This window comes from Vulpes vulpes, chromosome 1, assembly GCF_048418805.1.
Source record: "Vulpes vulpes isolate BD-2025 chromosome 1, VulVul3, whole genome shotgun sequence".
NCBI classification, from domain to species: domain Eukaryota; kingdom Metazoa; phylum Chordata; class Mammalia; order Carnivora; family Canidae; genus Vulpes; species Vulpes vulpes.
In genome coordinates, this window is record NC_132780.1 from 11,641,169 (window position 1) to 11,655,777 (window position 14,609).

The 14,609-nt window shown below is 39.5% G+C and overlaps 1 protein-coding gene across 1 annotated transcript in view; it reads left to right on the top strand.

Annotated features, from left to right (window-relative positions):
- The window catches only part of ZNF45 (zinc finger protein 45), a 58,346-nt gene that overhangs the window by 35,212 nt on the left and 8,525 nt on the right, over positions 1–14,609 (top strand). Inside the window, exons 6-8 of the mRNA XM_072747131.1 lie at positions 7,028–7,051; positions 9,080–9,206; positions 9,763–9,855. Of these exons, the coding sequence (XP_072603232.1) occupies positions 7,028–7,051; positions 9,080–9,206; positions 9,763–9,855 (244 nt within the window). The remainder of the gene's footprint in view (positions 1–7,027; positions 7,052–9,079; positions 9,207–9,762; positions 9,856–14,609) is intronic.

The window sequence follows — 14,609 nt, forward strand, 5'->3', positions numbered from 1 at the left end:
CAGGCCAATCTCTTTTTTTAAAAAAAATTGAGATATAATTCACAGACTTTAATATTCACACTTGTAAGGTGTAGGATTGCGTGATTTTTGGTATATTCACAAAGATATAAACTATCATCACTATCTCATTCCAGAGGTTTTTCATCAGCTCACCAACCCCTGCCCCCTCGCCACCACCTACCCATTAGCAGCCATTCTCCACTCCCAATGGACAAGTCCCTGATAACAACAAATCAGATTTCTTTGATCAATGCAGATTTATGTATTCTGTGCATTTCATATAAACAGGATCATAAAACACATTCTTTATTGTGTCTAGCTTCTTTCACTAAGCATGATTTCAAGGCTAATCCTTGAATGAATCAGTACTCCATCTTTTAATTGCAGAATCTTATTTGTTTACTAGGTAAATTTTCTTTACCTAGTTATTAGTAATTGGACATTTGGATTGTTTCTACAATTTAGCTATTATAAATAATGCTGCTATGAACATTTTTGTACAAGTGTGGACATATGTTTTAATTTATCTTGGGTATATACCTAGGAGTGGAATTTCTCTGTCATCAGTCTGATATTTTTAAAGGCCAGTTTTGGTGATGTCAGGCTAGGGCTGACATCATAGATAAAGATACTCAAGGCTGTGCAACTTATAAGACTATGTGTGCTTAAAGAGGTACATGCACCTTGATGTTTATAGCAGCATTATCAACAATAGCAAAATTATGGAAAGACCCCAAATGTCCATTGACTGATGAATGGATAAAGATGTGGTATATATAAACAATGGAATATTACTCAACCATCAAAAAGAATAAATCTTACCATTTGCAATGACATGGATGGAGCTAGAGTGTATTCTGCTAAGTGAAATGGTCAGAAAAAGATAAATACCATATGGTTTCACTCACATGTGGAGTTTGAGAAACAAAACATTAACATATGGGAGGGGAGAAAAAAGAGAAAGGGAAACAAACCATAAGAGACTCCTAAGGACAGAAAACAAACAGAAGAGTGAAGGAGGGAGGTGGGGTGGGAGATGGGTTAGATGGGTGATGGGTATTAAGGAGGGCACTTGTGATGAGCACTGGGTGTTGCGTGTAAGTGATGAATCACTGACTTCTCCTGAAACCAATATTACACTGTATGTTAACTAGAATTTAAATAAAAATAAAAGACTATATATGTTTAAAGAGGTGAGATTGTCAGAATAAAAGAGACTCTATAGCTCTTAGATCCAAGTAGTTGCGATCTGGTCCTGTGCCTCAGGAGGACCCATGCTATGCAACGCCAGTATTTTCTATGTTGCCCTCTGCTGCCTGATTCTGGTCATTACTGATAGTGAATGTCCTGTTGGGGTGCCTAGAACCCAGATTTGGACCTGTGTGTGTCCAGTCTTTTTCCTCCTCCTGAGGTTGTCTCTGGCCTTTATCCCATGTGAGTGGTCTACCAAATACCCCAGGAAACTCCAAGACTTATGCCCATGAGGTTCTGTTGAGGTGCCTTGGCTATTCCTGTTATTTTATTTTTTAAAAAAGATTTTATTTATGTATTTGATAGAGTGAGCACAAGCAGGGAGAGTGGCAGGTAGAGGAGAAGGAGAAGCAGGATCCTTGAGAAGCAGGGAGCCTCATGCTGGACTTGATCCCAGGACACTGAAGGCAGACACCTGACTGAGCAACCCAGGCGCCTTTGGCTATTCCCATTAAAGGCTCTTCCTGGTGGTATAACAATTTTTTAGGCCATCACATAATAGTGTACAGAGAATGGAGGTGACTCACGGATTTGGGGCGTTCAGACTAAGGTGGAAGAGGTGTAATAACGAATCAGCCAAATTACCGTATCTCTCTTGGGCCCACGAATTTTGTAATATAGTTTTCTAAACTAGTGTAATATAGTTTCTAAACTAGTGTTTCGGGTTGTGTGTGTGTGTGTGTGTGTGTGCGTGTGTTTTAATCAACAGTTCTGCTGTGTAGATTTCCAAATGTACAGCTTCTGACACCCTCACCTAGTGCCTTGTTCTGAGGCTCTGAAGTTCCTTGCCGCAGTTTAAACTTTCCAACGATATATTAGCTAGGTTTGCTGTTACAGTACAGAAGAATTAATAGCAGCTTAAATAACATGAAATATTTCCTGCGGCCGGACTCCAGAGGGGCTAACCGTAGCCGCAGCGTAGGAACGCGCGTTGGCGCCCGAGCACCTGACCACACGAACTCCGCCCCCACGACCTCGGTGGGAACTATAGAGCCGCGTCTCCCAGGAGTCGCAAGCACTTCCGGCCCAGGAGGGTGGGAATGGGGCTTTTTGGGAAGTGTAGTCCGCCAACCAGGGCCGTAGAGACTCGGACGCTTCCGCAAGGCCGCGGGGAAGGGGGGATTCTGGGTAGTCGAGCCCCCGCGCAGCCAGGGGCGGGGCGGCCCCAGGCACTTCCGCTCAGGGGCCCGGCTTGCGAGGGTTCTGCAGTCGCTGTGGTGAGTGGGTTGTGGTGTCGGGACCCTCGTGGTTCTTCTCTGGGCGCCGGTGCCACTGCCCATTGATTTGGGGGAAGTTGCTGCGTGAGAGAGACGTGGCTTGAGGGTCCAGGGACCCTCTTGGCGTCTGGGGCGGCGGAGCAGCGCTTGGCCTGCTGGAGGGTCTCCCGGGCCCTCCGCCTGCGGCGCTGCCTCCCCGGGCCGCCCACACTCCCTCGCTCTGTCCTTTCGCGCGGGGGAACTTTGGGCCACCCACTTACCTTTCTCTGTCTCCACTGTTTCCTTTTCTTTTTTGGGGGGGGGGGTGTTTGTTTTTGGTAAAATGGTGATGGCATTCTTACCTTCCTATAAATACGGTGGTTCGAGAATCAAACGAGGTGGTGTAAATAACAGTCTCAGGACAGCTCCTGCCCCGTGGTGAATGGTGGTGGTCTCTTGGTATTTATCTTTAGAATTGTTAAATGCTTAGTAACCCGAAAGCCATGAATATCGGACGGGGTGAGAGCTCCAGCCCTTCTCTTTGATCCCTGTAGGAAGATTGATAGTCCCCAACCCCTTCTGAGGAGTTACTCCTGTGAAAATTAGTAAAAGGAAACCTCCTTTGGAATGGAGTCAGAAGTGGCAGGGGAGAGCGCTCGCACCCTGCCTACCACTCTGGTCAGTTGCAGACTCACTTGGAGGAGACCACCTGATCCCATATTAACCATTAGTATCCCAGAGGGAAGAAGACGGGCTTTCCTCCCCCTGCCTCAGCCCAGCCAGTGAAAGGCCACTATACTTCCATACCCGGGGTTAGTCCCGTAGACTTCGTTTATGACAGCATTCCCAAATTTTGTAAAATTTCCTCCGTAAAAGAGTGTCCTCTCCTTTGTTCTGTGGACTTGCCTGTGGTTTTCCCATATTTTACTTGTCCTGGACTGCATTTCTCTGCTATTCCAGTAAAATAACTGGCAGTTCTTTATTTTTTTTTTAAGACTTTATTTATTCATGAGCGACAGAAAGAGAGAGAGGTGGAGACACAGCCAGAGGGAGAAGCAGACTCCATGCAGGGAGCCCGATGAGGGACTCCATCCCGGGACTCCAGGATCACGCTCTGGGCCCAAGGCAGGCGCCAAACTGCTGAGCCACCCAGGGATCCCCGGATTCTTTTCCGGCTGGAAAGAAGGAGCGGCGGGACGGGTGACAGAATATCTCCCAATTTCTCAGGGACAAGGACATAATTGTGGTATTTCAGAGCCTCCTTTCTTTCCTTGGCCTTTGTCTCAAAAAAGACTGCATTTCTTTGTCATACCATTGTCTCAAATGAGTTAAGTCTGAAAATTGCTGATATTCTTGAAATTTTTTACAATGAGGTTGAAACACCAAGGCCTATCTGCTGCCAGCTGTCAACTATCCTTGCCTTTTTATCCTTCCTGCATCTTTTTTTCCCAAAGATTTTGAGATTATGCCGTAGACAATACCTCTTTGTCTCTAAATGTTTGTATTATTAACAAAAATTCAGCTGAGTAAATTTGAAGACTCAGTTGACCTTGTTAAATGATTCATAAACTGGGCAGCATTCCATAAAGCAAGTAGAAGGAAGCTTTCAGGAGTTGTACAAAATGGAAGGTTTTTGTAGGAAGGAGGGTGGGCCAAGGAAATTATTAGCAAGAGGAGAGAAACGATTGTTTCAGGCAAGGTACTTTCCCTTTGAGGGAAGAGCAGGGGATCTTATGCAGATTACCTCATCTTGAAGGGATGGAGAGAGGGCTTCTGTGACAGATTAACTTCATTGGTGCTTATCAGAAAATTCCTGAGTGACTGGTTAAGACTGTTTCTGGGGAGGTTGAAACTGCAATTATAGAAGACATTACAGGCAACTGGATGGCTCAGTGGTTGAGTGTCTGCCTTTGGCCCAGGTGGTGAGGGTCCTGGGGTTGAGTACTGCATCAGGCTTGCAGGGAGCCTGCTTCTCCCTCTGTCGGTGTCTCTGCCTCTCTCCATGAGTCTCATGAATAAATAAAATCTTAAAAAAAAAAAAATTAGACATTAAGTCCCAGTTTGGTGACTTGGCCTAAGTGACACCATTTTAGGCCTGTATTTTTCTCTTAAATGGTGTTTATTTTCTAGGAACAAGGATATTCTCTTATATAATGACAGTATCTTGATCAAAATCAGAAAATTACATTGTTGATGTGCTATCTGACCCACAGTCCATATTTAAATTTGTTCTGTTTTTCATTTAAAATTCTTATAAGTGTTTTCCCCTAATTAAAGTGAATTTCATGTACTGCCTTTTGCTGGCATGTTTCCCTTGTCTTCTTTAATGTGGAATGATCCTCATCCTTCATCATTTTGTTCATGATGTTTTTTGTTCATGATGTGTAGGCAGATTTATATCAGAAACGTCCAGCTTTTGAGGTTTACGTGATAAAGTTCATGGTTTGATTCAGATTACACGTTGTTGGCAGCGATTCCACAGAAATGGTGAGGTGGCCTTTTCAGTCACCATAAGGGGAGCTGAAGGATGCATTTTGGTTTTATATCTGTGATGTCAGTTTTGTTCACTTGGTGAAGGAGATGTCTTTGCCATTTTACCACTGGAGTTACTAGGTTTCTTTTTGTAATTAAAGTTTCCGGGATCCCTGGGTGGCTCGAGTGGTTTAGCGCCTGCCTTTGGCCCAGGGTGTGATCCTGGAGTCCCGAGATTGAGTCCCACGTTGGGCTCCCTCCATGGAGCCTGCTTCTCCCTCTGCCTGTGTCTCTGCCTCTCTCTCTCTCCCTCTCTCCCCCCCATGAATAAATAAATAAAATAAAATAAAAATTTCCTGTGGAAAGACATGTTTTATTAGCAGGCTTTCTGCTGTAAAGGTCAGCATCCTTTTTCCTCCCACTTCTTTTTTCATTCAGTCAAATATAAATTCTATATGGACTCTGAGTCCAGTTTGGTTAATTTAAATGAGATGTTTCAGATGCAACTTGTTGATCTCTGTTTTACATATAAGAATTTTCCTTTAGCATGTGAACAATTCAGTGATTTTTGTAACATCAAGTGGTGCAACTATCACCATAATTCAGTTTAAAACATTTTTATTCCTATGCTAAGACCCCTTGTTACCATTTATCGTTAATCCCTGTTCTCAACAACCCTGGACAACCACTAACTTCTTTTCTGCCTTTATATTGTGAACCCTTTATTTAAATGGGATTATAAAAAAATAAATGGGATTATATAGGATATGGTCTTCTTCTTGTGAAGGCTTCTTTCACTTGTAATATTTTAAAAGTTCATCTCTCTTGTATGCATCATCATTTTATTCCTTTTTATTACTCACTAATATTTCATTGTGGACATACCACTGTTTGTCCATCACCTATAGGCAGACGTTTTAGTTGTTTCCAGTTTGGGGTTCTTATAAATAATAGTTTTATAAATACATAAGTACAAGTTTTTGTTTGGAGATATATTTTCATATCTCCGGGGTCGATATCGAGGAGTACAATTGCTTGGCTGACTGGTAGCTTTTGGTTTAACTTTTTGATAAACTGCCAAAAACATTTTCCAGATTGGCTACATCATACTGTTTCCCCCCCCCCCCCAGCCTTGTGTGTGTGTGTGTGTGTTTTAAGATTTTATTTATTTATTCATAAGAGACACAGAGAGAGAGAGAGGCAGAGAACAGGCAGAGGGAGAAGCAGGCTCCATGCAGGGAGCGCGACATGGGACTCAATCCCGGGTCTCCAGGATCATGCCCTGGGCTGAAGGCAGGACTAAACCGTTGAGTCACCCAGGCTGCCCAAGTCTTGTGTTTTTAAATAGAGACTAGAAACCCATGTTGTTGTTGATTTAGAAAACAGTTGTCTACAAAAATTTAAAATTTATTGCTAAGGTAACACAATGTTAGGGAAAATAATGAGGCAAAGTTAACTGATTTTTCAGAGGTTATGAGTGACCTTCATGCAACGGAATAGTCAGTGTCAGAGGTTCAGGTATCCTACAATGTTTTTGGTAGAAATCACACCTATAAGAGCAATTTCATAGTTATTTTTTTTTAACTATAGCTACAAAAATAAGAAACCCTGAATGTATTCAAAATGTCGTCCAGTTCTCAACAGTTCTGTGAGTTGGAAATACTATGTTTCGATTGTACAGAAGATAAAACTGAGGAAAAGAGATGCTACTAATTTGATTATACAGTAATTGAGAAGCTGAAGTAGGACTTGAGCCCAAATATTGTTGCCCCAGAGATGATTCTTGCTTGATGCATTATGTTGTCTGTTTCCATCATATCAGAATCTGCTATCTTGGGAGCCAGAAGATAGCACAAGGCAACATACAACAATCCATATGTGTGTTATGTAGGAATGAAGTATCCATGCCAGGACCTGCTCCTCACGTTGTAGACAGCAGCAGCCACCCCAAGGAAGGGGCTCGTTGGCTAAGTCACAATAAGCATTCATGTAGACAAACATCACTAATCACCCTTTCATGTCCTTCTCTGCCTTTCCAGACACCACCAGACACAGGTCTGCCTTACCAGGACTCTGTATTCCGGGAATCTGTACATCTCCAGAAGTAGGAAGGAAAAATGACCACATTCAAGGTGCATATGGCTTACCTTTCTTGCTGTTAAAAGTCCATTTCACTACTCAAAATGTTAGTGTTGGGGCGTCTGGGTGGCTCAGTCAGTTAAGCGTCTGACTTGATTTTTGGCTCAGGTCATGATCTTAGGGGTGTAAGATTGAGCCCTGCCTTGGCTCTGCTTTGAGCAAGGAGCCTACTTTGGATTCTCTGTCTCCCTCTTCCCCTCTGCCCAGCTCACACTCTTATGTGTTTTTCTTCTTTTATTGAGATGACTCAAGAACACCAGGTTAAATGATCTCTGTATTTGTTTTTAGCATTTGTTTTGTCATTATTCATTTTATTTCAAAAACAAATGTGGACAAATTAATAAGAAAGACCAGTTCTGCTTGCTTTACCACTGACACATTAACTATTTTTATTTTCTCATACTCTTTTTCATGTATATTCATAGATTTATTAATATTCATGATATAATCTAATATTGACTTGTGCTTTTTTTGTTTAACATTATAGAACATTACATATGGTTACATCATGTTCCTACTAAATTGATATGATTTTTAATTTTTAACTACCTACTGCTTCTAGACATTAAGGCGATTTAGGAGTTTGTTTTAAGCAATGCTGTAGTGATTGTTTTCCTACTTGCAATTTTTTCTCCAAGAAGTCACTTCTCTGAACAAGCTGCCTATTTTTTGTCCTCATTGTATTGAGGACTTAATAATGAAAAAGTGCATTTGATACATGCCACATTAGAGTTTTATAGATAGAATATTCAAATACAGCACAGTGCAATAGGCTCTAACTTCTGCTTAATGCAAATATTGTTGGAGATTTTCACACAGGAAGAGCTAGAATTTGTCTGTCTTATGTCTGAGTCATTCCCTGCATGTCACTTACTGGTCTACTTTTATTCCTTCATATGTTTTTTCTTCATATATTTGTTTTTTTGAAGTAACCTTAGGTGTGTAAATACACATAGGCTTTATTTTTTAGAGCAGTTTAATATTCACAGTAAAATCCAGCAGAAAGTACAAAGATTTCCCACCCTGCCCTCATGTACCCACAGTCTCTCCCACTGTCAGCATCCACCACCAGAGTGGTACACTTGTTACAATCAATGGACCTGTATTGGCCAGGTTTCCAGAATCCATAGATTACCTTAGGATTGACTTTGATGTTCTTTCTGTTGGTTTGGACAAATTTGTAATGTGTCTCTGTTGATACAGTGTCCTACATAGTTTCACTGCCCTAAAAATCCTCTATGTTCCACCTGTTTATCCTTCCCTTCCCCTAACCCCTGCCAACTATGGATCTTTTTATTGTCTCCATAGTATTACCTTTTCCAGGATGTCATATGGTTGGAATCATACAGTATGTCGCATTGGCTTCTCTAACTTAGCCATATGAATTTAAGGTAACTCCATGTCTTTTCATGGCTTGATAGCTTTTTTTTAATCCCTAAGTTGTACTCTGGTCTGGATGTAGTATTTATCCGTTCACCACCCGGGACATCTTGGTTGCCTCTAGTTATAAATTGAGGTATAATCTTAGTTTAAAACATCCAGTCTTGCTGGATTTACCAGGCCCTTACTTCTGCTTCTGCATTGACTCCTTAGAGGTTCTATAGAAGGAGGTTTCTGATTTCATATTCCACTGGCATATGTAAAATATAAGAAACCTTCTCAGGTTCACACAGGAAACCAAGGGTCAGGAATGTTAGCCATTCTGTTGAGTAAAAGTGACAGGTAAGAAAATAGTATCTCTCAGTGCTGTCCCTCCCAGTGAAGGTTGCTTGTAAGATTGAGATTACAGGGATCCCTGGGTGGCGCAGTGGTTTGGCGCCTGCCTTTGGCCCAGGGCGCGATCCTGGAGACCTGGGATCGAGTCCCACGTCGGGCTCCTGGTGCATGGAGCCTGCTTCTCCCTCTGCCTGTGTCTCTGCCTCTCTCTCTCTCTCTCTCTCTCTCTCTCTGTGTGACTATCATAAATAAATAAAAATTAAAAAAAAAAAAAAGATTGGGATTACATGTGCTTGGTATCATAGGAAGCAGTGACATTCAAGGATGTGGCCGTGGTCTTCACAGAGGAGGAGCTGGGGCTGTTGGACCCTGCCCAGAGGAAGCTCTACCGAGATGTGATGCTAGAGAACTTCGGGAACCTGGTCTCTGTGGGTGAGGTCTTGAGCCCTCTGTAACTGAATGTTAGTCTCCGGGAATGGCTTTGTATCCTTTGTGTCCTTTGAGGCCCTTGAAATGGTTCCCTGATTTGGGGCATCAGACTTCCCTAATATATGTGGGACACACAGAGAGTGTTTTTTGTTTTTTTTTAATCAAATCAGGCAAATTTTTGTTTTGTTGAAGAACTATAGATGGATGGTATACAGCTAGCTGTGCTTGATGTATTTCTGACCCTCTCGTGAATTATATAACACAAGTACAATGAATCCTATTGTCAACTTTTAATGAAATAAATAAATCAGATAATAGCAGTTCTTCTCACATTCTTCCAAAAAATTGAAGAATAAGTACTTCCTAACTCATACACTTCCTAACTCTATATATGTGTAGGAGACTTGGCAAATGATATTTCTTCAGATGAGTCATGAGAAAAGAATATTTGAAAAACGTTGCTTCTGATTGCTTGATGAGTATGTAATTGGGAACCTCATTTTCCAGTGAATTTTACCTAGAGTCTGTTGACTTTAAGCATATGACTTTGTGTTCACAGGGCATCAACCATTCAAACGAGATATGATCCACTTGGTAAGGGAAGAAAAGTTTTGGATGGTGAAGTTAGCAACGCAAAGAAAAGGCAATTCAGGTAAGAACCAAGTAAGTAAGGGTCTTGGAGGCAGTTCTCCTGTCTGTTTGATATTTTTCCATGCTTATTTCCATATTCTAAACTGCCAAGCCTCTTTCCTGGATTATTATAACAGCCTTTGTACAGGTTGCTATGCTTCCACCTTCCCATCCTACATTCATTTTCTATGAGCAAAGTAATTCCTAGGCAATGTAATTGAGATTGCCATTCCTTTATTCAAAATCCACTATGGCTGGGCACCTGGGAGATTTAGTCGGTTATGTGTCTGACTTTGGCTCGGGTCATGATCTCAGGGTCCTGCAATCGAGCCCTGCATCAGGGTCCCCACTCAGTGAGGAGCCTGGTTTTCCGTCTGCCCCTGCCCTAGCTTGTGTGTGTGCTCGCTCTCTCGCTCTCTCTCTCTCTCTCTTAAATAAATAAATAAATACATAAATAAATAAATAAATAAATAAATAAAATCTTTTAAAAAATTCATAATGGCTTCTTTTTTTTCACCTTAAATTTAAAACCACTTACAGTGACTCTTAGAGTCTGCTCTGTATCCCCAATTCCTCTCCTTTGAATGCACCTGTCCTATCTTGCTCTATTTTTATTTTTTTAAGGTTTGTTTTGTTTTTAAGTAATCTCTACACCCGACATGGGGCTTGAACTCACAGCCCTGAGATCAAGAGTCACAAGGTCTACAGATGGAGCCAGCCAGGTGCCCCTCTCACTGCATTTTTCCACCCATGTTGTCCTCCGTGCGGTTAGACCTGCCAAGGATACTGTACATCGCCTATTGCTGCTTTATCAAATTACTATGAATGTAGCAGACTAAATGATAAACTTTTATTGTATTTTTGTTATTTAGGTATGATCTCTGACACATCTCATGGGGATAATATGTAAGGTGTCTACAAGGCTGCATTCCTGTCTGCTACCTTGTCAGGACCCTTCTGATGACATTGCTCCCTCCCAGATAATCCAGAATGATCTTCCTGTTTTTCTGATCAGCTGATTAGCATCTTTCATTGCATCCACAACCCAATTAACATAACATAGCATGCTCACAGGTTCTGGGGATTGGACATGGACATCTTTCAGGAACCATTAAGTCTGTTACAGAAACTTCTCCCTTTGGGACCTGTTACTTTTTCACTCTGCTTGGAATATTCTTTCACTGAAAATCCTACTGGTTCTTCTCTTCTTCAGTTAGGTCTCTGCTAGGTTTTAATACCATGACACAGGCCTTCTGACCATTCTGCGTAAAATACAATGCTGTCTTTACTCCTCTTGCTTTCTATTGTGTCTCATACATTTTTGTTTACCTCTTACTTCTCTCTCCCCAGTGGTTATAATCTGCAGGAGGAGAACTTAAATTGTTTTGATTATTGTTGTGTCCTCCATTCCCAGACTAGTCCAGGGATAAGGCAGTATTTGCAAATATTTATTGACTTCATGAATGAATAAATGGATAGGAGAACTTAACTGTGTTAACTGTCATTGGTGATGTAGGATAGTTTATTTTTCTGAATGCTTATTACAGGCTTTTAAATTTATTTCACAGCTCAGTAAAGGTTTCTGGTTTGCAATTTGTGAAAAACTGATGCAAAATACCAATTTAACTTTATCCAAAATTATTCCACTCTATCTTCAAAGAACCTAGAAGCCTTGTAAGAAACCAGTGCATAGGCTTCCTTTTCACCAGTCACTCCATGACCCATGGAAGCAGTCAATAAGTGACCATAAACCAGTGGGTTTTTCGTATATAGCCTTTATGATGTTGAGGTATGTTTCCTTTAAACCTACTTTGTTGAGGGTTTTTACCATGAATAGATGTTGTACTTTGTCAAATGCTTTTTCTTTTTTTTTTTTTTTTTTTTTTTTGTCAAATGCTTTTTCCACATCTATTCAAATAGTGATATGGTTCTTATCCTTTCTTTTATTGATGTGATGTATCACATTGATTTGCAAATATTGAACTACCCTTGCAACCTAGGAATAAATCTCACTTGATTGTGATGATTTATTTAATATATTGTTGGATTCAGTTTGCTAGTATTTTGTTGAAGATTTTTCCGTCTATGTTCATCAAAGGTATCAGCCTATGGTTCTCTTTTTTTGTGGTGCCTTCATCTAGTTTTGGTATCAACGTAATGCTGTCCTCATAGAATGAAGTTGGAAGTTTTCCTTCTTTTTCTATTTTTTGGAATAGTTTGATTTGACAGAATTCATCTGTGAAGCCATCTGGTGCTGGACTTTCATTTGTTGGGGCTCTTAGATCACTGATTCAGTTTCTATGCTGATAATTGGTCTGTTCTAATGTTCTATATCATCCTATCTTAGTTTTGTTAGGTTAAATGTTTCTAGGGATTTATCCATTTCTTCTAGGTTGTCCAGTTTGTTGGCATATAGTTTTTTGTAATCCTCTCTTGTAATTATTTGTATTGCTGTGGTTGGTTATTTCTCTTCTCTCATTTGTGATTGTATTTATTTGAGTTCTTTCTCCTTTTCTCTTGATAAATCTGGCTAGAGGTTTATTAATTTTATTTATTTTTTTCCAAAGAATTAGTTCCTAGTTTCTTTAATCTGTTCTATTGTTCTTTTAGTTTCTATATCATTTACTTCTGCTCTAATATTTATTATTTCATTCCTTCTACTGGTAGATTTTGTGTGTTGTTCTTTTCTAGCTCCTTTAGATGTAAAGTTAGGTTGTTTGAAATTTTTCCTGCTTATTGAGGTCAGCTTGTGGTGCTATAAACTTCCCTCTTAGAACCACTTTTTCAGCATCCCAAAGGTTTTGGACTGTTGTGTTCTCATTTATTTCCATGTACTTTTTATTTCTTGGTTGACCCATTCATTGTTTACTAGCATGTTATTTGACTTCCATGTATTTGTGGTCTTTCTAGATTTTTTCTTGTGACTGACTTTTAGTTTCATAGTATTGTGGTCAGAAAAGATGTATGGTATATGATTTTGATCTTTTTGAATTTGTTGACACTTGTTTTGTGGCCTAATATATGATCTATCTTGGAGAATGTTCCATGTACACTTGAATGTGTATTCTGCTGTTTTAGGATGGAATGTTCTTAATATGTCTGTTAAATCCATCTGTTCCAATGAGTCATTCAAAGCCATTGTTTCCTTGTTGATTTTCTGTTTAGATAATCTGTCCATTGATGTAAGTGAGGTGTTAAAGTTCCCTACTGTTAATTTATTATTATGGATTAGTGCCCTTGTGTTTGTCATTAACTGTTTTATATACTAGGGTGCTCCCATGTTGGGTGCATATTTACAATTCTTGTATATTCTTGTGGGATTATCTCCTTTATTATTATTATTAGTGTTCTTTTTTTGACTTTGGTTATAGTCTTTGTTTTAAAGTCTAGTTTATCTGATGTAAATATTGCTATTCTGGTTTTCCTTTCACAACCATTTGCATGATAGATATTTCTCCATCCCCTCACTTTCATTCTGCAGATGCTTTTAGGTCTAAAATGAGTTTTTTATAGGCAGCATATAGAAAAGTCTTGTTTATCCATTTTGTCACCCTGTGTCTCTTGATTGAATCATTTAGTGTATTTACATTCAAAGTAATTTGTTGATAGATATTATGTATTGCCATTTTATTACTAGTTTTGCGTTTGTTTCTGAAGATTTTCTCTGATCCTTGTCTTTCTTTCATGGTTTGCTGATTTTTTTAATCAGTATATTTGGATTTCTTCCTCTTTATTCTTTCCATATTTATCAGTGGTTTTTCATTTGTGATTATTATTAGGTTTGTATGCAGCATCTGTATATAGCAGACTACATTAAGGTGATGGTCATTTACAATTGAACTCATTCTTTACTCCTCTCATCCCTATGTATTAGGTATATGGTATCATATTTTACATCCTTTTATTTTATGAATTCCTTGACTGATTTTTTAATAGAAATATTCATTTTTATTGCTTTTGTGTTTCTACTTTTATACTGTCACTTCTGGTCTTCCCAAAGAGTCCCCTTTTAATATTTATTGCAGGGCTGGTTTAGTGGTCATGAACTCCTCTGATTTTTGTTCATATGGGAAACTCTTTATCTCTCCTTATATTTTAATGGTAACCTTGCTGGATAGAGTATTATTGGTTCCAGATTTTTTTCTTTTAAGACTTTGAATATCATGCCATTTTCTTCTGGCCTGCATGGTTTCTTCTGAAAAATCAGCTAATATCCTTATGGGGTTTCCTTTGTATGTAACTGTCTTCTTTTTGCTTGCTATCTTAAAATTGTTTTCTTTATCACTACATTTTGCCATTTTAATTACAATATGCCTTGGTATTAATCTGCTTTAAAAAAAAAAAAATCTGCTTTTGTTGATTTTGTTGGGGGTTTTCTGTATCCTGGATCTGGATGTCTGTTTCCTTCCCTAGATTAGGGAAGTTTTTAGCTATTGTTTTCTCAAATTTTCTACTCCCTTTTTTCTCTGTTCTTCTTCTGGGATCCCTATAATACAAATGTTAAATGTTTTATGGTTCATTGAATTCACTAAGTCTATTCTTGTTTTGCATAATTCTTTTTTCTCTTTTGTTCAGCTTGATTACTTTCTATTACTCTGTCTCCTAGGTCCTTAATTTGTTCCCCTGCTTCTTCCAGCCTGCTGTTCATGCCATCAAGTATGTTTCTCATTTCATTTATTGAACCTTTATCTTTGCTATGTTATTCCTTAACTCCGTGGTAAAGGTCTTACTGATTTCTTCTACTGTTTTTCTCAGGTTCAGTGAGTATCTTTATGA